We start from the raw sequence: 24,849 nt of genomic DNA, 5'->3' as shown, positions 1-24,849 counted from the left end.
GGTGCACGGTGGGTTATTTTCAGACTTCACATCTGTGTGGCAGTTATACTTCTGAGCCTATAGGTTAATTCAGTGCAACTGGTTCTAACCCTTCCCAGCCTGCTGTTGACATGAGGCTTGCCACAGTCCGGGCAGGTCTCACTGCTATCAATAACCTAGGCTGGGCTGTTGCCCAAGAGAAAAGCCTCAAAGGAAATGACTTAAGTGTGGTATACTCTAGGAGTACCCAAGTCAATTTTAAGTTGATACACGGATAAACTTTTTTTTTAAATTTTGACAATTATGTATTTATCTTCACTGTTATTTATAGCAAGTGATATAAATTTTCCATTTGCATAGTGACATAAAATTTCCTATTATAGTTGTTTAAGTTAAAAAAAGGCAAAGAAGAAAATATTAATAATAAAACAGCGATTTATCGAAATGGCAAAAATGTTGACATTGGTTTACAAATGGCTAAAGTCAAGGATATCCTAAGTTAAGGCCTAAGACTTTAGTAATGCTACCATTTATCAAGTGCTTTATTGCGCCAGACATTGTCTTAAGCACCTGGAATTCAATGCATGATTAAATCCTACAACATCTCTGTGAGGTAGGAATTATTATACAGATTTTTTAAAATTGGCAATCCAGGGTTCAAGTTCAGGTCTGCCAGACTTCTACCATTACATTATGCTGCCTCCAAGTATAAGATTTAAAGCCTCGTCATGCATCCATTCATCCAATGTATGTATTGAGCACCTACTACATGCCAGACGACATCCTAGATTAAAATCTGGGGTGAGGGAGGGACCCTTATTCTCTTTCCTATAAGTAGTAGCAGATGGCATATGGGAGTCTTGATCAGGATAAAAAAGAAAATGCTTATCTTGGGCTTCCACTCATGCTCTCTGAAAACAGACCAAATTTAGACCCATAAACAATACGTAGAGCTCCATTAGTAAAACCCCAAATGCTATTTTACAAATATTTAGAATACCGAGCATGAGATTGATTCGTGTAATAAACAAACTGCTATTAGAAGGGGCCACTGAGGACTTCCCTGGTGGTCCAGTGATTAAGACGCTGCTTTCCCAATACAGGGGGTACGGGTTCGATCCTTGGTCGAGGAACTAATATCCCACATGCCACATGGTCAAAAAACATGACAATTAGGTCAATGTGACAAAACAGCTTTCAGAGTTGGCAGGCCTCATTTTATGAAAACCTGATATATAAAAATTAAGCCATAGGGAATATATTTACATTACAACAGGGGGCTCTACTTCACCAAAAGGAGTTTTCAGAGGGCTTCCTAAAGAGGAAGTAACTTCTAAAGTTATAACGTGTATACAGCCTATCTTGATTAACCAGACAGGACCAAATACAAATTATCCAGTGCCCATTCCTGCTGTCAAAATTAGTAGTTTGAAAATAGAAAAAATATACAACACGAGAGAAACATGTTCTTGTCACACATGCATGAGAACCAGAAATCCTCATTTCTGAAAACAGAATCTCATCAACCTTGTGGATGGACACACAATCATTTTCATTTTTCTTCACAGCACAATGAGTCAATACTCTTTAAAGGGAATCAACCAGCAGTCTTTAACCAAGAGTTCAAAGACCAATTTTAGGAGGGGTCCCTCAGTGTCTTCAAATGTCATATCAATTTTGTGGATGTATTTTCTCAGTGGAGAGTCCATAGTGTTCTCCAAATTCTCAAAGTCATCTATGCCAAACACCCAAAGATTAATTAGCCCTATCAGAAACAGGCGAATCCAACTACCTTTCCTCCCTGCCACATACACACAGACTTCAAGGAAAATGCAACAAACAAACCTTGGTGGTAATCCCCAGTGGGTGGTATTTTGGGCAGAGGCGTAAGTGATAGGCATTGAAAATGTATTTCCTAACTTTTTTTTTTTTTAAATCATCGTAGACTCCTTTCAGAATTAGATGAATGTTATGAATGGGCTCCCAAGAAATTGTGTTTATATTCAGAAATCTTCATGAAGACTTAGGGGTGGAGGCATTCCCACAAAAATTTATCCATCATTTCTTAATAAGTGTTCATGACTCGGATGATTCCCCAGCAGAATATATAAATATCTGACTTACAGCCTAAGCTATGGGTTTTGGGTTGTGGCAGTGGGGCAGTGGCTAGGGGCATCTGATGACCATCAGTAAACCTCTTGGCAAACCATGAATCTGCTATCTAGAGTGTAGAGTCTATGCCCTCCCTATCTTCACTCCTAGAACGGATTTGACAGGGAAAGTTTTACTCAGCTAGAAAGCTCTGCCCAGGGTAAATTCTCAGATTTTGTAAGATCCACTCTAACACTGCTTTTGGGAGAAATTGTTTTCTCTGAATTGATTTGATTAACCACATTAGCACCACTTGCAACCAAGAATAATGTAATCAGGCAGAAAGTTGACATTTTCATACAAAAGTTTTATCATCTGCCATCTAAAATTGCTAACATTTCCCCTTAGCTTGTGTGTAATACAAGCTAAGAATATGCTATGAAAATATTGCTTTGATGAATCAAGGACACCCAATGAGAGGATAAAGACTTAATACTGAGTTTCAACTGGTATTTCTTTATCACCAGTGCATGCGTTTCATTGGTAGACATGAAAAGTCTCCATAGTTATGAAACAAATGAAACTGTAAATCCAAACAAATCAAAAAAGAGCCTTAAGCTTAATTATCTTCCCTTCAACATCTCAGAACATTTTCTAGGTGAAGTGCTAAAGCTCTGGCAAAATATTAGGAATTTCAGTGAGGGATATATACAACATCCATTTCTTCTGCTAACCAGATAGGCCTGATATGAACCACGAGGTATTTGCCAGAGATAATGAAAGACCAGCATTTAACATCAAGTGTGGAAATTTTATCTAGAAAGCCAACTTTGCACCAAATCCAAGTTCCTAGAGGGATAAGTAGGCACTTCAAAAAGAAAATCTAAGCTGAAGAAGACCACTATAGTCTTCAAGTCTAATAACATCTCAGAAGAACAGAGATCACATGGGATGGGAATCTCCTCACTTACTCAACAATCACACATGAGACTACAACCAAAGGAATGGGCATCATCAGCCCTGCTCTTTAAGCACTGACAAGTTTGCTCACATGCAAGACCCACTCAGGAACCTTTTCCATGCTCCCAGTCCTCTCTGTTTACACTTTCATCTATGCAGTGGCTAAATACAATCTTGTAACCTCGTTGTGCCTGTCCACCCCAACTACACCATGAGTTCCTAAGGGCAGAGACGGGATCTCTTGCAACTTCATCTTCCTCCTGCAGCAAATATAGTGCCCTGGCTTTCTTAAGCACTCAGCGGATACAACGGTGATGCTACTACGTAAATTCCCTACATACGAATGAGCTCCATTCTGAGAGCGTGTTCGTTAATTCAAAGTTAGCCTAGCTAACCTCGCAGTACCAGCTACGTCATTGCTGCTTTTGCGCTTGCTTCCTGACATCCTGGGCTTGAAATAAAGATACTGTACTCGAAACAGCATTGTTCAGTAAAGTCACAAAAGCACAACCCCCTGTAGAGGATGCGCACACACTGCAATGTATGCCCGAGACACACTTTAAAATAAAAGATTTGGCAAAATATCACAGCCATCCAAATCTCTCTACATCAGTTCAGTTCAGTTCAGTCACTCAGTCGTGTCCGACTCATTGCGACCTCATGAATCGCAGCATGCCAGGCCTCCCTGTCCATCACCAACTCCCAGAGTTCACTCAGACTCACGTCCATTGAGTTGGTGATGCCATCCAGCCATCTCATCCTCTGTCATCCCCTTTTCTCCTGCCCCCAATCCTTCCCAGCATCAGAGTCTTTTCCAATGAGTCAACTCTTCGCATGAGGTGGTCTAAGTACTGGAATTTCAGCTTTAGCATCATTCCTTCCAAAGAAATCCCAGGGCTGATCTCCTTCAGAATGGCCTGGTTGGATCTCCTTGAAGTCCAAGGGACTCTCAAGAGTCTTCTCCAACACCACAGTTCAAAAGCATCAATTCTTCAGCGCTCAGCCTTCTTCACAGTCCAACTCTCACATCCATACATGACCACAAGAAAAACCATAGCCTTGACTAGACGGACCTTTGTTGGCAAAGTAATGTCTCTGATTTTCAATATGCTATCTAGGTTGGTCATAACTTTCCTTCCAAGGAGTAAGCATCTTTTAATTTCATGGCTGCAGTCACCATCTGCGGTGATTTTGGAGCCCCCAAAAATAAAGTCTGACACTGTTTCCACTGTTTCCCCATCTATTTCCCATGAAGTGATGGGACCAGATGCCATGATCTTTGTTTTCTGAATGTTGAGCTTTAAGCCAACATTAATCTCTAGATCAGCACTGTCCAATACAAATATAATGTGCACCATTTATATCTAAAAGTTTCCTAAAGTTTTCAGTACCCACATTAAAAATAAAAAAAGTGTAAATTACAATACTATTTTATTTAACCCAACATGTCAAAATATTATTTCAACAGGTGATCAATATAAATTTATTAATGAGATATTTTTTATGCTAAGTTTTTGAAACCTGGTATGTATTTTACACTTATAGCATATCTAACTTGCATGCTAAATATTCAAAGTGATATAGTCCTACCAAAGCAATCAAGTTATGTTTAACAAAGAAAATTTTACACCGCTTTAGTTTTTAATTTCAAACTGAAATTAATTTAAAAACTCAGTTCCTCTGTTGTAGTAGTCACATCAAGGGCTCAATAGCTGTATGTGGTTAGTGCCTACCATGTTGCACAGCACAGTTCTAGGCTACGTAACAGTAGCTGACAAAGCAACTTGCAAAATAAAGTACACAGAGTAAGATCTTATATTTAAAGCAAGACAATTTACACACACACAAACAGGTAACTAGAGGAGTAACTACTGATCATTAGCAGTGTGTTAATTCTGGGAGGAATGGAATAAGAAAGGAGGTAAAGAAGTACTTTTAGGTTTAAATTTTTTGTATAAAAAGTAAAATTAAGAGGGAAAAACAGATTGAAGTATCTCCTTTTCTTTAAATAGAAGACATAGTTACACACTGAGAGTGAGACAACTTAGATATCTTTAGATAAGGGCTACTAGAAAGGTAGCCAAACCAGCAGGCACGCTGTATAAGGAATGTAGATCGAGGGTGTTTGTGTTTGACCTGGAGAATGGAAAATCGGAGATATGAGCAGTTATTTTCAAATATTTGAAATGCTATTAAGAAAACAAAAATTTGATTTGTTCTCTGTTGTCTCAGAGAACAGCACCAAAGACAACAGAATATCCTTAATATAATCGCTTGTATGATAAACCATGCATTTCTAATTTAATTCATCAAAAGAAAGAATTTCTAGCACAGAGACAGATAAAAGATGGAATGGAACTGTAAAGTCATGAGTTTCCTCAATCACTGAAAATATTAAAAAGTCAACTAATTTCTGCAGAGACATTTAAGAAGTATTAAGCGCAGAAAAGAGGTCATAACTAGAATTCTGTAACTAGATTATCAATCCTGATATTTTATTATTGTGTGAGATTTATCATTATCCAAAGGGCATGTGTGAAATATTACAAATGTTCACCCAACATTCAATTTTCTTCTCCTTCCAAGAATGCTGTATGATTACATAGCCTCACTTCTCAAAAGTAAAACATGACCAAGGAATTAATCACTTTGTTGATTAATGAAATGTGAGTAGAAGCCTGATACTGCATGTTTCTATATTTAGGTTGCAACTGTCCACTCTACTTTCTTGGGGAAGAAAATAACATTTCTTAAGGTTTACTTTTCTAAAGGAAAGAGGAAAGAACACTGATGTTCTTGAATTGACTAAACACTCCCCCATATGTAATCTAATCTAATCTTCCCCAGTTCCCTGAGATAGGTATTAACCGTTTTACAGATGAGCGATCAAAGCAGAATTAAAAATGTTAGGGTCATACAGCTTACAGAGCAAGGATTTGAATTCAAGTCTATCTTATTTCAAAGTTCATGCCACAGAGGTTTAGTACAGTGGTCAGCAAGAAGCCGCCTGGGAATGGTAGTTCCTGTGTTTGCTCATTCTTCTAAATCTTTTATTGAAAACATTAATACAAAACAATGGAAACTAAATGAGTACTTTTAATGTAAAAAAAAAAAAAGAAAGCAAGCCACACAGAGGCTGCACATGTGAAAGCCTATATTTACACACAGCCATCACGTGATAGGTAATTAGCCAGGTAACTATAGGTTTTTCTCTGCTAGAAAAGTATATGTTTCATCATGCTTTGAAATCTGCCTTATTATCAGCATTGCTGTGAAAACAATGTTTTATTCCTTATTGAGTGAATAGGCCAGGAATGGAACATTATTTTTGTAGAAACTAACAGAATACTTTTCTTTGTGAACCAAAGAAGTGGAATGGATGGTTGGAGGGTGGAAAATATCCTCCACCATGAAAATATCCTCCTCCATGAAAATATCCTCCTCCATCGTAATTAAGGGAGGTTAGGATTAAAACAGTACAATTGCCTAGAATAAGAAGTATTAGATATCTTACTAAAACCATTTCCTTAATAACCTGTCACCTAAAAAGGAAAAGACTGTAAACAAGCTGATGATTAGGGGGAAAAAAAAAAAAAGGTAAGGCAGAGCAAGTCCAGTCTGGCTTTGTTTATTTCCCTGTATGTTTTTGACACTGCTATAATCCTGACACATGAAATAGATTCCCTTGAGGAGGAGAGGAATTAATAAATGCCAGTAATAATACGTAAAATGTCCACACACAAACTCCTACTACAACACTACCAAAAATCCCTAGGCTAGCAAGCCAGCTTTGAAAATGTTCGGAAGCTCTCAGTAAATTTCCTTGAGTCAGTCTATAGACATAATATGTGCAATCTGTGTGTGCTTAGTCATGGCCAACTCTTTGTGACCCCCATGGTGGACTGCAAATGAAGCCAAAAATAGAAATGAAATACTACAAGTACAGTCATCTCTTCTTGGTATCTGTGGGGGATTGGGTTCAGACACCCTCCCCCGTCCCCACCTCCCAGATACCAAAACCCAAGGATGCTAGTCTCTTATATAGAATGGTAGAATATTTGCACATAACCTACACACATCCTCCTTCATACAGTTGACCCTGGAACAATATGGGTTGGAACTGCATGGGTCCACTTAAATAGCAATCCAAGGCTGGTTGGATCCATGGATATAAGGAACTAGGAAAATGGAGGAACTGCAGCGGAAGGCCAAGTATAAGTTATACTGAGAGTTTTGACTGCACAGAGGCTTAGCACCCTAACACCGGTGTGGTTCAAAGGTCATCCCTAGATTAGCTGTTACACTTAATACAATGTAAATGCTAAGTACACAGTTGCTGGAATGGGGCAAATTCAAGTTTCACTTTTTGGAAGTCTCTGAAGGTTTTTTCTTCTTCTTTTCTGAGTACTTGCCACCTGAGGTTGGTTGAATCCATGGATGTGGAACCCAAAGATGTGGAGGGCTAACTTTACATTGCTTCTCCTTCTAGGTACCAATAAGAAGCCCCTCCACTAGGGGGTGTCCTAGGAAGTGCCAGAGAAGAACTCAAGTCAACCACCAAATCCACACAGGTGTCCCCGTCACGCAGAGAAGAGAACGCCAGAGATTTCAGAGGAGGTTGATCATAAACGTCGCATGTTTACTTAACCTACTAAATATAGCTTTGAAGTTAGAAAGCCTACAGGATAGTTAGGACTGTTACTGGGAAGATAAGGCAAACACATAATATACTACATTATATTGCTAGTTATAGCATAAGGTGCTCAATCAGGTGGTAGAGACACTAAGTGTGATAAGAGCTCTGTAAGCAGGGAAAATCCTTTGAGCTGGATGTTGAACAAAGGCTTCAGGGGCTTAAACTGAATCTTAATGAAAAGAGAGAATTCCTTCAGGTAAGAATTCTGGAAGGGGCATTCCAAGAATGAGTAAAGCATGAAACTTACTGGAGGGCTGGGGAGCAGGGGAGTGGGTGCATGTGGTTAAAAAGAAAGAAGACCAGGCAGTTAGACTAGTTAGGCTAAGGCAAGAGGTTTACATAAGCGATAGGAGATAAGAGAGAGATAGGCTCTCTTAACTTTCTGTGTGCACTTTGAGCTGGCAATTCTACCCCTACAAACGTATGAGGAAATAGTCATGGATGTGGGCAGAGTTACAAGAATTTCAGGGTTTGTGGGAAAACAGAAGCAACTGAAATGTCCAAACAGAAACACATCTACAATGAACGTTATGCAGGCAGAAAGAAACAGTGGAGACAGAGTGGTTCATAATATGGGGGCACGGTCATAATACACTTGTACAAATGTAAATGGGGGAGGGGCAGACATTTCATTTTTATAGGGAAAAAGACTATACATATTAATTCATACCTAAAAACACATTCATATAGATTAGAATATTGATATAAGAAATGCGAACAACAGTTACTTCCAAGTAGGAGGAAAAGCAGCAACGTATTTTTCTACACTTTGTTGTATAGCTTGCATCTTCTAATATGAACACGGATAATCCTGGCAATCAGAAAAACAACAACAATGAACAATAACAGTATTTAATACAAAAGAAGGACTTTCCTACTGGTCCAGTGTTAAGACTTTCAACTTTCAAAGCAGGGAGTGTGAGTTCAGACCCTGGTTGGGGAGCTAAGATTCCACATGCCTTGGGGCCAAAAAACCAGAACAAAAAGCAGGAACAGTGTTGTAACAAAGTCAATAAAGACTTTAAAAATTGTCCATATCAAAAACATGTGAAAAAAAATAAAAAAGAAAAAAAAATCTGGGGTTTGGGGCTGAATATTTCACTGGATGCTTGCCTACAACATTCGCATCTCATCCAGTAGGCATGAAGTTACAAAGAAAGGGGGACTAGAGGCTGAATGCCAGTATTTTTAAAGGGTCAGAAGTATAAAAGATGCTAGAAATGCTTTAAAAATTATTAGGTTGGTGAAAAAGTGATTACAGTTTTGCAATGCTGAAATCTGCCATTTGATACTGGAATACATTCTTAAATGCGGTTATGTCACACCTCATTTTAATGCACATCTCTTGCTTTATGATTTTTGCTAATGAATTATTACTTGCTGTGTATTTTCTATGTATTGTAGACCATAGAAATGATGTTTGACAAAAAGCAAATTCAAGCAGTTTTCTAAACCAAATTCAAAATGGGCCATAAAGCAGCAGAGACAACTCACAACATCAACAACACATCTGGCCCAGGAACTGCTAATGAACATACAGTGCAGTGATGGTTCAAGAAGTTTTGCAAAGGAGACGAGAACCTTGACGACAAGGAGCACAGTGGCCAGCCATCAGAAGTTGACAATGGCCAACTGAGAGGATCATCGAAGACTGCCCTCTTACAACTACACGAGAAGTTGCCAAAGAACTCAATGTCAACCATGTTATGTTGTCTGGCATTTGAAGTAAAGCAGAAAGGTAAAAAGGCTCAGTAAGTGGGTGTCTCGTGAGCTGACCACAAATCAAAAAAATTGTTGTTCTGAAGTGTTGTCTTATTCTATGCAACAACAACAAACCATTTCTCGATTGGATTGTGACATGCAACAAAAAGAGGATTTTATACAACTGGCAATGACCAACTCAGTGGTATGACTGAGTAGAAGCTCCCAAGCACTTCCCAAAGCCAAATTTGCACCATAAAAGGGGTCATGGTCACTGTTGCATGATCTGCTGCCACTCTTGATCCACTACAGCTTTCTGAATCCCAACAAAACCACGACATCTGAGAAGTATGCTCAGTAAATCGATGAGATGCGCCGAAAACTACAATGTCTACAGCCAGCACTGGTCAACAGAAAGGGCCCAATTCTTCTCCACAACAACACCCAAACACACATCACACAACCAACGCTTCCAACGTTGAACAAATTGGTCTCCAAAGTTCCACCTCATGTACGATATTCACCTGACCTCTCCCCAGCTGAAGCATCCTGACAGCTTTCTGCAGGGAAAATGCTTCCACAACCAGCAGGAGACAGGGCATGCTTTCCAAGAGTCTGTCGAATCCTGAAGCGTGGAGTTTTACGCTACAGGAGTAAACAAACTTATTTCTCATTGGCAAACATGTGTTGATTGTAATGGTTCCTATTTTGATTCATAAAGATGTGTTTGAGTCTAGTTATCATGATTTAAAATTCAGACTGAAACCATAATTACTTCGGCACCAGCCTAATAAAAAGCAAGTGGAAAGCTCCAAAGAAAGAGAATTCAAGGCCAGGCACATCTCTGGGATTTTAGGGGGAAACAGAGAGGCCGTTGAACTCCAGCACGCTAGCTGAAAACACACAGGGCCAGGCAACTAGGAAAATTCCAAATCCACAGCACTGTTTTCTCGACCCCCACTGTGCGAAAAGCATTTTGTAAAGCCTCTGAAAACCCACTATTACTCCAATCTGTCCTAAATAAACATATTCATTAAAATGGGGGTAAAAGTTCAAACCTCAAATGTCCTCAGAAGTGACCTGTACAAACTACAGACTTAAACACACAATGTTAGAGGAGAAAAGAGGAGTGGGTCTTTGACATTTAGAAAAAATTACTGTTTTGCAATAAAATCTCACATTTAAAGTACTTGAAAAGACAAATGAGCAATTGGGAAGAATCAGCATCAATACTAAAGAGAATTAAGCCTAAATGTCCAAATCAAATACCTGTTCACAAAGCCCTCTGGAATAGCTCCATCAATTCACATGTTGGATGTATATACTAGTGGATTCCACGGTGATGCTATCATGGTAACAGCTATAATAATGGCCTATAATCAGTAATCATGTGGTGGCCAAAGAGATGAGAGGTGGAATGCAAATGAAAGTATTTTAGAGTTACAATAAAAGAAAAGCACATTGCACTTCCAGCTCAAGGGGAATGTTGAATCAAACTTCATTTTTAAAGCACATTTGAGGCACAGTGTTGCACTGTTCAAGGGTGTTTGACAGGCCACGTGGATCAGTCAGTGTATTCTTCACAGTAGGCTCTTACCACCTGATGCAGATAGAAGTATTGCTCCAAATAGGCCAGTCTGTCTATAATACCAGATATTAACGAGTGTGCAAGAAGCCAAGTGCAATCTGCCTAAAAGATTTTCCAAAAGACCCCGGGTATGCAATCAGAAACTAAAGGTGGTGTATATATACATGTATATAGCAAGGGACTCAGACCACAGCTGAATTTCTTTCATCTTTGGTAATCTTCCCATCAGACGGTGACTGCCACAGATACTTCACTGTGAAATTCACATTTCTATTAATGAGACTGAAACAAAAGTATGGGTTGGTTGCCTTCTCCATCATGGTCTTTTTTTATCATAGATATGGCCGTACACCAGAAAACAGAAAATGAAAAAAAAAAAAAAAGGCAAGAACAGCTAGAGTCCAGAAGGATGATAATGAACTAAACTAACACATACGATAATTTAGGGAAGACATGCTGGTCTTTTATCTTATTTGATCAGAACAGCTTAAACAAAGCTGGACTCCAAGCTGGTATTCAACTGTGGCTCTTTATTGAGGCAAATACACTACAAACCTACCCTAAATGCTACAATATTTAACTATAGGAATTACAGAAGCTTGAAAGGCAAGGCAGTGATACAGAGCCAGAACACCTTCTGCCATATTAGCTGATGATGGTGCTCATTAGATAATAGTCTACATTTAACACTACTGATTTTTTTTTTTAAAGATAACTAAACTTCAGGAAGTATAGGGGTTCAATAACATCTTTTCCCTCCTTTTTGCCCTGAGGAGTAAAAAGTCAAGGCCATACGACTTTAGGGAAGATATTCTAACAGTTTTGCCTGAGTCAGTTCTATCCAGAGGGTGCCAAGCCTGATGGATGTACCATGGCTTTCTTCCACTGGAAGCCTAGGGTTCTTAGCAGAGATGAGCTTGCAAAATGTAAATGGGTAAGATGGTATAAAAGAACAACCAGAGTATGTCCTGATGAGTAATTAGGATGGGGAAGGATTCTGAGACCATATCCTGGTGAAAAATTGAAAAAAAAAAAGGGGGGGGTGGTTATTTGGCTAAATAAAGAGAGGATTGAGGATGATATCAAGGAAAGGGGGAGGAAATACCAAGTGTACCAATGGCCAGCCTGACAATACTATGAAGAGCTCCTAACAAGCATGAGTTTCTTTGTTCAACTATTGTATCCAAGAGGTGAATGCTGATAACCTGAACACTAAAAATAGCACTGAAGTTGCAATTTCACTTTCTACTTCTGCCCCAACATCTCACACTCTAAAGTTTAGAACAAAGTCTTAAATTCTATAAACTTCTCTTCAGTTGACTATTCACCTTAAATCCATTATCAAAAGATATGAATCTGGTGTTCTAGAAAGCATTCATCACTCTAGGTGACACTAGAAGATCTGAAAGTCAATAAAAATTCCAAATGGAAGGGTCTTAACTTGAAATGAGCCTTCAGGAGGGTGGCAGTATGAATATCTAGACAGCAATATCAAGGACCAGCTGTCGACTGGCTCACATACAAATTTCACAGACTTCCCTTCCGGCAGATCTAGCCAAGATGGCTGAGTGCAGACAACATACATCATTGTTATTTATTCAAGACACTTTTTATATGTTCATTTTACCATTGTTTCAGGACAGTGTTCAACTCTTTGATTACATGATGAAGCTGAATTTTAACTTTGAAAGGAATGGAATAAACTCCCATCAATGTTCCCAGGCCCTTAGAAAATGGCTGGTCACTACATTGTTCTAAAGCTTTGAATGTCTTGGGGACAGACTCTTGGAAGTGTGAACTTGCTCCTGTCAGAGGTTCTTTGGGCTGTCACTTGACAATGAAATGAAGCAACCTTTTGAAGAAAAAGCCATGTTGGCACGTGGGTGGCATGCCTCTCCTGTGTTTGTTGTGGAAGCATTAGATTGTTTAAAGAATGCATGGTTCATACAACAGTATTGTTGGAGGAGCCTGTGACAAAATCCTTTGGAAATTATCTTTACAAATTTTTGATAAGCTTCAAGTGTAATTGATTTCTATTTTGAACTCAAGGATACTGTAAAGGCTAATTTGTTTCAGTGAAGAGGCCCTTCTGTAGGGATTCCTCATGATATCCACAAACAGCATCATTCAACAATATATCATCCAAGAAATTTCCCAAGTTTCTATCTTAAGAAAAAAAAAAATAGCCTGGTAGGTCAGCCATGGACGTTAAAATATAAACAACAAATACCCTCAGAAGACTGTTTAACATACAAACAAAATTTACATCTAGGAAGGAAGGAAGGATAAAAGAAAAGGGTTGTCTTAGTAAGAATCATGTCTTCAATCCTAAGAAGTTGATTAGATGTCTCTGGTGAAAAATACTTACTATGACAAACTGTTAGCACCTTAGCATGCTTCTTATTAGAGACATTTATACTGTTTTCTGCAACACAAGGCAAGAATCCTTCCCATAGCCAGCCACATCCTGGGAAGCAGCTTGACATATCAAACTCACAGTTAAGTTGAAACAACCGTTTGAAATAAAAAGCCTCCAGAAATTCCAGGCAAAGACTACAGTCAATTTCTAACTAAAAGTACTAGAGAAGATACCACACATCACTGGCCACTGTGGCCCAGCTTATTTAGACAGAATTTAAGAGGAAAAGTGTTATATAAAATATAAATACATGTTTTTACATAAACATATATATTTGTATCCTTTCTCCACATAGATGTATATATAATATATACAAAGTGTGTGAGTATATATAAAATATATATAAGTAAAAGCAAGAACCTAAAGGATTTTAATAACAGTCTTCTACCAAGGCAGATAGTGAGAGCATAAACCATGCCCCAAATCACCAGAACATGAGATTAGGGATGTTCTTAGACAAATTAGCTAATATTATACCGCCTAGCTCCCTTTGATATAGACCTCCTTCTCATAATAACAGGATGACGACAAAACCGTCTCAGACTTCAGCTTCACAAATGCTTCCATAGACACTTTTTTCTCAGTCTATCTTCTCAAAAAACAAAGCACACACTATTACCCATTTCACACATGAGGGACCTGAAGTGTAAACACAGTGACTTGTGCCCTGAGTGCCATCTCCAGGGCAGGAAAAGCTAAGATTCTCCTGACCACCAAACCATGGCTCCTTTACCACCACCATGCTGTCTATTCCCCACGGTACAGTAAACCTCCCAGCAGAAGAGACAGGGGAAGGTACTCTTTCTCAGTTTGATGGGACTTTAGAAACAGAAATTGAACTGAAGGAAGCCCCATCATTAAATTCAGCCATACCCACACCCACATCTTTTGGTCTCTTTTCCCAATTTCAGCTCAGATTCCCCTATCTTTTCCTTCTTTTTCTAGAGACACATTTGGAGATGAAACCATTCATAGCTGCCCATTCACAGACAATTTGTGGCAGCATAATTGACAATGAGTCTGCTGCTGCTGCAAAAAAAAGAAAATGCTGCTTTAATAACCTTGGCCTAAAATACATTCTGTTGTATGCCTCAAAGGGTTTCAATAAAAAGTCAACCTGTAGAGACATATTTTCTTGGCTTAAACAACAATCCAAAGCATATAAATGTAGTCCAACTATAATGACATATTTATAGGCCAATAAAGCTTACACTGCAGCTTTCATACTTCACTTAAAGGAACTCTGTAAGAAGCAGTGTTATATAAAATAATTTGATTTTTTTTTTCAAACTTTAGCCCAAGGAATAAAAAAAAATGCAAGTATGCTATGTTTAACTGATAGTGTTTATATTCCTTAGTTGCTTAAAGTTTCATAAAATGAAATAATTCTTCATTTGACTAGTTCCAACTGCCATACCAAATATGGGTATCAGGTCCACTTTATTACAAACGCTAAGTACTGTAATTCTAAAGACAAAAATAAATAACTAGAGGCTTGTATAGTGAACGATTTAATCAACCCGATTCTTCTGGAAAAACAGGTTCCTGTGTTCATTATGCTTATGAATAATACATTCCTTAACCCTTCTTTTTTAACATAGTTATTTTTTTCCTCCTTTTTCTATAAACTTCAGTATGAAACTGTCTGAAAGAAGGTAAAATATTTCACTGAGTAAAGTCACAATTTGAATTGGTTTCATATTGAACTTTCTTTGAAAAGGACAAAGAAGGGGGAAAGAGACGAATGTACTCACACATCTCAGAAGTGTTTTTTTAAGATTATTACTTTCCACACCATCTAGATCTGCAGTTTAGTCATCATTTATGATCTTAAATAGTTTTTTTTTAAAAAAAGCAAACATGACATCCGCAAATATTGTCCTTGAAGGGCAAGGGGATTAAAAAAATTAAAGAGTTGTGATTTGATGATTTGAGTCAGAGCAGTTATTGGAAGCTGCCATTTGGGGCAGAGTTTCTCTTTGTGGAGTATTAATTTGTTGGCAGAAACACATTTGTGAGAACATTCTTTTTTTTTTTTTTAAACTATTCAGAGAGACAGGAAGTGACAAACTGGGATTAAAGGGAACTTAATTCTAACTAAACACTGAACAAGAAGAGTTCTATAATTAGCTTTTATATGGTAGAATCCCTTCTTTAAGAGTCAACTAAATTATTTTGTTATTATTGATATTTTAACATGGCAAAATAATTCAGTCAGAAAAATAACATATTGGAGTTTTACTTTATCCACGGAAAGGTGAGATCAGTCTATTCTTTCCTTACTTCTGCTAGGAAAAAAAAGAGGGAGGGGGTCTTAAGTAATCTCAGAGTTCATCTTCTTTTTCTGGTAAGAACAATGAGGAGCTGGAAGGGTTCTACAGAAGGAAAAACCTAATAAGTGTGTGAACTTCCATCAACAATGTGGTATTGGAAGTGGTTTCAGTGTGGCCAAGAGAAAGGGAGATAAGAAAACCACTGTGTAGAAAGAAAAGTGCAGACAACAAATATTTTGATGTTGCAGACAGAGAAAGGAAGAGGTTGAAGAGAAAGTTGTTGGGACAGGAATGTACACAGCAAAGGACACCCCCAATCTCCCCAGTATAAATCCTCATAATGTAAACTCGCAACCCTTAGATCAAGCAGATAATGAAAACTCATTACATTAAGGAAAGTTTTTGTTTCTCTTTCCACATTATTACAACACAGTGTGCATTCCAATTACAAAAGCTATTTGTCTCAAATTCCCCACAGTTCATACCAACTAAGTAGAATTTCAAGGCCCCAAATTCTATCCTTAAAGAGGTATTTTACATTAAAAAAAGAGAAAAATACACAGTGTTCCTTATTCTTCAGAGAGCTTTCCCAGTCAAATCTCCTGTTGCTTATTTTCCTTTCCTCTGCACTAATCATAGAGCTGTTTCCCAAATGAGACCACCCCCCACCCACCACCCAAAAAAAAAAAAAATCAGTCATCTAGAGATCCTTTTATCAGGTCACATTCCTTGGCCTTGCCTCAATCTTACTGAATGAAGAATCTGGGAAAACTGGCCTCAGCAATCAGTATTATTTTAAAAATTTCTCTAAGTCTAACGAACAACAAGATTTAAAAACCACTAAGTACTTTGAATATGCATTATAAACCAATGTCTTCTGGAATCAATTATTAAAAAGTTACATTATGGACATTTTTAGAGTTCAGGAAGATCAAAACCTCTAAATGTCCTGATGAAATTAAGAAGTTGGGTTTCTTTTCATTCATTAATAAACTATCAATTTTAAATACAAAAACAGCTCTGCTATAAATACTCTTGTTTATATGCGTGACATCAAGCTTAACCATCTACACATCCTTTCGTCCCCCATGGGTTTCCTGTTTAGTTTTTTATTAGTAACAGTATAGTTCAGAACTTAAAAAAAAAAAACACAAACAAACAAAAGGAAGGTTTTAATGTTAAGAAAAACATAAGACAATAGCAATACAGCTTAGATCATATATTAGGCAAGTAACACAACAGCTGTAGTATTCAGCATTACCACATGTCAGAAGGCTAGTCACATGTGTTCACAAAATTGTAACAGCCTATATAAGAAAATCAGTAAAAAAAAAAAAAAAAGGGGGGGGGGAATTCTTTGGTTTTAAAATAAAAACCACTAGATTAATAATTTTCTCTAAATGTGCACATGACAACCAGGCCACCATGACCAAAATATTATTGTCTGACATCTAACAAAACATGCCAAGAAACTGTTGATTATTAAACTCAAACTGCAAGAAAATATTAATGCTATTCCCAAAATACAGCATAGCTCATCACAAACCAGAATCACACAAAAGACAAGTCAGTTACAGGTGTTATTCAGTCTCATTATGCCAATTAAAATAGTCTAAGTTTGTTGTAGTAGTTAAAATCTAGGTTAAAAGAAAAAACAGGAAGTTTTCACATTAACGCATAAAATAGGGCTATGAAAATCAGCACTGTGCTAGAATGAAAGAAAAAGATGCCTTAATATGTTAAAAGTGAAGTTCCTCTTTGCCTAAAGAGGAAATAACTGGTCTAAATCAGAGGTCAACAACATTGGTCTTGAGCAATGCTAGGAAAGTAAGTCAGTGAATGCCACTTGGGAGACACAAAAGAGAAAAAAAAAAAAAACAGGAAAGGACACACAAAATTCACTGGAGAAGACAGTGTTAAGAAAAAGCAACAGAATTATAGAGCCCCTTCCATACACCAATATACACTTATCACTGGGTGTTACATCTCCCAATGACACTGAAAAGTGTCCACATTTTCCAGGCTTGGGGGTTAATTTGCCCAAGCCCACACAGCTAAGGAAGCAACAGAGTCAGGATTCAAACACTAAACAGAATAACGACTCTAAATCCCAATTTCTCCTTTAAAGCTGTAGTGGAATAGGGGATGGAAGGAAAGAAAAAACCATATAGTTAATGGTGACCACTGAACACTAAAAACTCTTGGGGGACCTAGGCCAGGAGTTGCCAACCAGCGAAGGATCCTCTGCTCTGAGGTTGCTCCCTTGATCCACGTTAAGTAATTCATCTGTCTTCCTCGTTTTGCTTTCCCGACACAGTCCTAATAAATGTCATATTATCTACTCAGAACAAATATTTTAACTCTCCACTCATTCAATTTTAGGTCCCTCAATTAAGACTTAATGCCTTGATAGCAACTGAAAGTGAAAGTCGCTCAGTCGTGTCCGATTCTTCAAGACCCCATGGACTGTATAGTCCATGGAATTCTCCAGGCCAGAATCCTGGAGTGGGTAGCCTTTCCTTTCTCCAGGGGATCTTCCCAACCCAGGGGTCGAACCCAGGTCTCCCGCATTGCAGGCACATTCTTTACCAGTTGAGCCACAAGGGAAACCCAAGAATACTGGAGTGGGTACCTATCCCTTCTTCAGTGGATCTTCCTGACCCAGGAATCGAATCGTGGTCTCCTGCATTGCAGGCAGATTCTTTACCAACGAGCTATGAGGGAAGCTACTGGAAGCTGCTAAAAGCCACGTGTTGTATTATCCATTTTCTAGCACAGGGCTCCACACATAGAAGGTCTTATGACCCAACAGGTAACATCCATTTCTTACACACCCAGTCATCTATCCATTCATATTCCCAGGTCCCTTTGAGATTAAAGAAATTACATATATATATGTACACGAGAGAAGGAAATGGCAACCCACTCCAGTGTTCTTGCCTGGAGAATCCCAGGGACAGAGGAGCCTGGTGGGCTGCCATCTATGGGGTCGCACAGAGTCGGACACGACTGAAGCGACTTAGCAGCATATATGTACACACACACACAAGGATATGAATGACAGTGTTTCCAGCAAAACCTACAATAAAAGAAGTGGTTACTGTACATGCCTACATGTTAGATTTAGAAGTACAAACGATAATTACCAAGGTCAGCCTTTTCCTTGAGAACATCTTTGAAGTTGAGTCCACTGTTCAAGGTTGACTGCCGGTACTTCAGCAGAGCTTCCTTCTGTCCATTCCTTCCCAGGGACTCCGTTTTCACTGACCCAGCTTGGAGACCACATCTCCACTTGGAGAAATCAGAATGTACCCACTTGACCAGGTCTTCAAGCTTCACGATCACCTTTTCGGAAACAGCAATGACTTCATCCTACAAGAGGTAGTTGGGAGAGAACAACAGTATTGGTGGTTTTGAAGTAAAATAATACATTTTTCAATAAAGCCCATCTGAAATACCATTTGAGTGGTTTAATCTAATGCGAGAAGACAATGTGTTTTTTTTTTTTTTGGTGACAGAGGACCTTCAATAACTCACTTCATTTCAAAGGTTTTTCACTGCTTGTGGTCTAGCTGAGGAGTAAGTTATAGGATTTTTTGTTATGTGCTTAGAATAAGTCCAAAAATTGGGCAGTAATTCTAATAGCTATCTTTAATGCTAGTTGCCAAAGCTCAGTCTCCCTTTTTGACCACTTGGGTGAAAGCTAATTTTTAGGTGCCATTAATTACAAAAGTAAAAAAGCAAGAAATAGATGACTAATGGTTAGCCTGTCTTTATATAAATGGTCTAAGTAAATCTGGGATTCTTGGAACTCTGACTCACCCCCAAATTCCTATGTTTATGGTACATTTTCCCTTGGCTTATACACAAATATTGAATTTAACTTTTGTCCTAAAATTAAATAAAACTGTGATGTAATCCCAAAAGAAATACTTCATAAATGTTATGTGCTTCCCACTGAAAGAAACTTACACATTCTCATGTTTCTTAAAAACTTTGTAAGTTGAGAAATGAACTGATTTTTTCTCTTAATACATATGGGGTAAGAAGCAAGAGGGTGGGTGAGGAGAAAGCCTTTGAATCTAAGAAAAGTAGTTGAAACTTGAGTTTCTCCTATGGATCATAAATTTGAATTTTAAGCATCTTTAATTGTTTCCAGGAAACAACCAACTTTTCTGACTCAGAATTAATCCAACAAGATATTTAATAGATATCCATTCATGGAGCAAAGGAGGGCCTCTCTTTCCCAAAGATACTTTGAAAAGGCTTAAGAAGATCATCTCCCTGGGTTTAAAGTTAGATTATTTGAAGCATTTGACATTTCAACTTGAACTGACTTCTTTCATTTCTTTTACTTCACGTTTCTGAAGAAAGCTGAGCTGTGAAAACCCCTAAGCTTACAAAATCTTAGAAATATTTTTGACAAACAACAACAGGAAGATGTCTCTGAGCTATTAAACAAAGGGAATTCACAAGTGATTTTTGGCTAATTTTTCTATAAAACATGACTCTTTCCTTCTTCTCTCCCACCTACACACACACACACACACACACACACACACACTGTACACACTACTCCAAAGCAAACAAAAGAGGGTTTATTAAGATAAGCTTCATACAGTTAAAAGCCCTGGATTTGAAAACATTTAGTCTTTTTAAAGTGTTTTAAGGTAGGATCTAAAATTTCACTTTTCCTCATCCAGTTCCAAGCTGCCTCTGAGAAGAGTTTGTTAGGTAGCAGCAAAATAACAAATCTCAATCAAAAATGAAAAGTAAAACTTTTGTAATGGAATCCTTTCCCTTATCATGATTAAATATGAACTTCCAGTAAATGGGAGACAAAGCGGGAACTGTTTGTATCTTCTGCTCAAGAAAAAAAAAAGTCAATACTTTATAAACAATGGGGCATATTACAAAGTACCATTTCAATGGATGATTTCACTCAGACTCACTACACCATCCTCTTGAAATAAAAGATCTGTAGTTGTCACGCATTTTATAGCTATTACATGGTGATTATTAAATGCCAGAATAAAAACTCAGGCTGGGTATTGTTTCAAAGCATATGGGAACAGCTTCTGGAAAGGGCAAACCAGAAATCAAGTTTAGAATATACTGGAAAATAATTAAGTATCATGGTATATAAGTCTCAACATTAGCAAAAATGGAATTTGGCAACAATTTTACCAAATATGGTTCCCTAGAAGAGACAAGTCTGGAGATGAGTGTTATTTTCAAATAGCTCTAACTATGATCAAATGATTATCATTTCAATTACCAGTTGCTTCAGATCTTTTCCAAGAAATGGCATGACTAGCTCTGGCTGGCTTCCAACACCCGCCAAACAAATCGTTTATTAACCAAGAGAAAATACAATCCTTATGATGTCACTGATGAATAAACCCATCTTTCAAGATCCAGTCTATAGATTTAGTCCTCCTTCCTCTTTCTCCCTGAAACAGACTTTCTGAGTACTATGAATATACACAATACATAAAAATAAATGCAGGAATTCAAATAAACACATATTAGCCGTAAACCCAAGTTTGGATTAATTGTGAAACCACCAGTATGTCTCACTGTGGATTCAGAGAAACTAGCCCTACAACATTTCAAATGCCAGGATTTAGAAGGAAATCTGATAAGCGGAGGAGGGGGAAGAAACTAAACAACCCGAAAGAGCAAAATAGCCAACATTATATATAGAAAAAGTCTCAGGAAACATTACTTGGTATACACAATGGCATAAATCACATGTTCGTGTTTACTATTCTGAGCCGGTGCTGACTAAAGTTCCTAATACCATTCTTGGGCAAGTCTCTATATCTAAGAAAAGAATTTCAATAAACTCATCTAATGATTACATTAGCTCTCTGCAAACCAAAAATTAGCACTAGATAAGTATTGCTGACTTACTCTCAACACAACAGGAACATAAAGAAATACACTATTATTCTATTAATGTGCCTTAGCTCTTTGAACCCAGAGCCGAATCAATATTTATATAGACTGAGTTGGGACGCTTTCTAAGTTCATCATTGTTTTAAGCTGCCTATTTCTGTCATTTGGGTTTTGTTTCTCCAACTGTGTAGTAACAGCATACTCAATCACAGATTCCTCTAAGTCAAAGGAGATCATCTGGTCATATATCAGCCAGCTCATGTGTGTGGCTGGCCTCTCCAAGTGTTGTACAAATTGAGAAATTTTACACAAAGTCCCCAGACTTCTAACTCCTCTTATAAAATAAAATAAAGTGATATGTGAAAAAAAAAAAAAACCACCAGAAAACCCCTCTCAAAACAGGAAAGTTGAAAGTGAGTAGGGTTGCTTTCTTTAGATGTAAGGCAAGCCCTGTAGTTTGCCACTGACCCCCCACCACTCCCTGTCACCTCACATTCAGCCCATCGTTCCCGTACCTGCCCGGCCCCTTGGATAGGAACCCATCATTTAAACTTCCAAGCCCTAATTCATCTCACCTCCTCCACGGCAATGATGAGAACAGTAAGACTCAGTGACATGTCCTACTGCCAGCTTCAGGTGGAAGTTGGACAAGAATCCAAGTTTCCTATCTGCCAACACAGCATTCATCCTGGACTCTGGAGCCAGACTGCCTGGGTTCAAATCCCTGCCCTGTAATTTACTCCCTATGGAACACTAGGCAACTTTAACTTTCTTGTGCTTCCATTTTTTAAACACACATTTTTTTTTTTAAGTTTAGTAATACTGTCTATCTCTGATGGTAATGGTGAGGATTAAATCTGTCAACATAAATGAAGTGGTATGTCACCTCATTATCCTTGTTTCTCTAAATTAGTGTTTTCCAAATAGTACCACACAGAGATGAGTTTAGATGGTTCATGGATGAATCTTTTAAAATTCAATATAACTTACTCACTGCATATTTATTCTTGTAGTAACTTTCCACTTATGGGGAAGTGGTACTGGCTTCCCATTTATAGGAGATACAGAAAGTTTCTTTTTAAAAAAATTTTGTTTTTAAAAATGGGTTAGTTTGAACAAAAGCATTAAATAAACATAGGAGATATGGGTATGGCAAAAAAAAGTCTTGATGCTATGAAAATAAAATTTGGGATGGTATATTATATATCAGTGGTTCTCAAAGTATGGGCCAGGAGCCCTGGGGAATCCCCAAGACTATTTCAGGTGGTCCATAGAGTCAAAACAATGATCATAATAATACTAAGAAATTATTTGCTTTTTTCACTCTTATTCTCGTTCAAGTGTCTAGTGGGGTTTTCCAGTGACTATATGACAGATGGTATGGCAAAAGAGTGAATACAGAAGGAGATATCAGAATACAGCTGTCTCTTTAAGCTCAATGGTAAAGAAATTTACAAAAATGTAAAACAATGCCACTGTTTATACTATTTTTTTTTGTTTTTGAAAATATGGTTAATTTTCATAAAAATGTGTTACATTTACATAATGGGTTTATATTGCCATTTTCATTTTTAAAATTAACTTACAGTAAAACTTCCTTTTTTGGTGTACAGTTCTTTGTACACATGGCAACTACTGATCTTGCCTGGTATGGTTTTCTCTTCTGCAAAATGTCATATAAATTAAATCATACAGTGTGAAATCTTTTAAGACTGCTTATATTTCACTCAGCATAATGCCTTTGAGAGCCACCAGGCTGCTGCCTGTATCAACAGCTTGTTCCTTTTTTTCTGCTGAATAGTACCCCGTGGTATGGATGTGTTCCATTGAGGAACACTGGGTTGTTTCCAACTTTGGTGATTACAAATAGAGTTGCTATAAATATTCATGTACAAGTTTTCGTGTGAACATGCATTTTCAGTTCTCTTGAATAAATACCTAGGAGAGGGACTGTTGAGTCATATAGTAAGTATATATTTCATTTTGCAGAAGCTGCCCCACTGTTTTCCAGAGTGGCTGTACCATTTTGCATTCCCACAAACAATGCATGAGAGTTCCAGCTGTCCCCTGTCCTTACGAGCACTTGATACTATGACTGTTAATTAACTTATTATTGCCATTTTAATATGTATGTAGAGGTTTCTCATCATGTTTTTAATTTTCATTTCCCTAATGGCTGATGATGTTGAACATCTTTTCAGGTGCTAATTTGCCATCCGTATATCCTTTCTGGTGAAGTGTGTATTTAAGTCTTTTGCCCATTTTTAAACATTGGGTTGTTTATTTCCATATTGTTGAGTTTTGAGAGTCCTTGTACCCTCGTGATATGTCTTTTATTAGACCTAGGGTTTGAAAATATTTTCTCCTATTCTGTAGCTTGTCTTTTCATTCTTTATCAGTGTATTTAACAAAAGTTTTACACTTTGATCAAGTCCAATTGATCATTTTTTAATTTTATGGATTGTAGTTTTACTTTTATACCTATGAATTCTTTGCCTGAGTTCTGGTCATGAAGAATTTCTCCTTTGTCTTCTTCCCAAAGTTCTATAGTTTTACATTTACAAATATAATCCATTTTGATTTAATTTTTTGTCAAGTCTGAGTCAGCTTGACAATCAGTTTTTGCATATAAATGTCACATTACTTTTATTTTTAAACAAATTGAGCATTTAAAATTATTTTGTTTTAATTTCTAATACCAGTAGATATAATCCACATAAACCAAAGCACCTCTGTGGTCCTAAATAATCTGAGCATAAAGGGTCTTGAGTTTAAAATCTTTCAAAATCACTATATCATTAACCAAGGCTATTCTTAACTTTTATACACAATGGAATATTACTCAACTATTAAAAAGAATGCATTTTAGTCAGTTCTAATGAAGTGGATGAAACTGGAACCTATTAAACAAAGTGAAGTAAGTCAGAAAGAAAAACACCAATACGGTATGTTAACAAATATATATGGAATTTAGAAAGACGGTAATGACGACCCTGTACGCAAGACAGCAAATGAGACACAGATGTAAAGAACAGACTTTTGGACTCTGTGGGAGAAGGTGAGGGTGGGATGATTTGAGAGAATAGCATTGAAACATATATACTACCATATGTGAAATAGATGACCAGTCCAAGCTTGATGCATGAAACAGGGCAATCAAAGCTGGTGCACTGGGACAACCCTGAGGGATGGGAGAGAGGTGGGAGGGGGGTTCAGGATGGGGGGACACATGTACACCCAT

General features: G+C 37.6%; 1 protein-coding gene across 1 annotated transcript in view; it reads right to left on the bottom strand.

The window, feature by feature from the left end:
• Positions 1-24,849, bottom strand: part of ARID5B (AT-rich interaction domain 5B) — a 192,567-nt gene that overhangs the window by 140,843 nt on the left and 26,875 nt on the right. Inside the window, exon 3 of the mRNA XM_061405084.1 lies at positions 18,854-19,079. Within this exon, the coding sequence (XP_061261068.1) occupies positions 18,854-19,079 (226 nt within the window). The remainder of the gene's footprint in view (positions 1-18,853; positions 19,080-24,849) is intronic.

The sequence above is a fragment of the Bos javanicus genome, chromosome 28, assembly GCF_032452875.1.
Source record: "Bos javanicus breed banteng chromosome 28, ARS-OSU_banteng_1.0, whole genome shotgun sequence".
Classification (NCBI taxonomy): Eukaryota; Metazoa; Chordata; class Mammalia; order Artiodactyla; family Bovidae; genus Bos; species Bos javanicus.
This window is presented reverse-complemented; position numbering and strand designations above follow the sequence as displayed.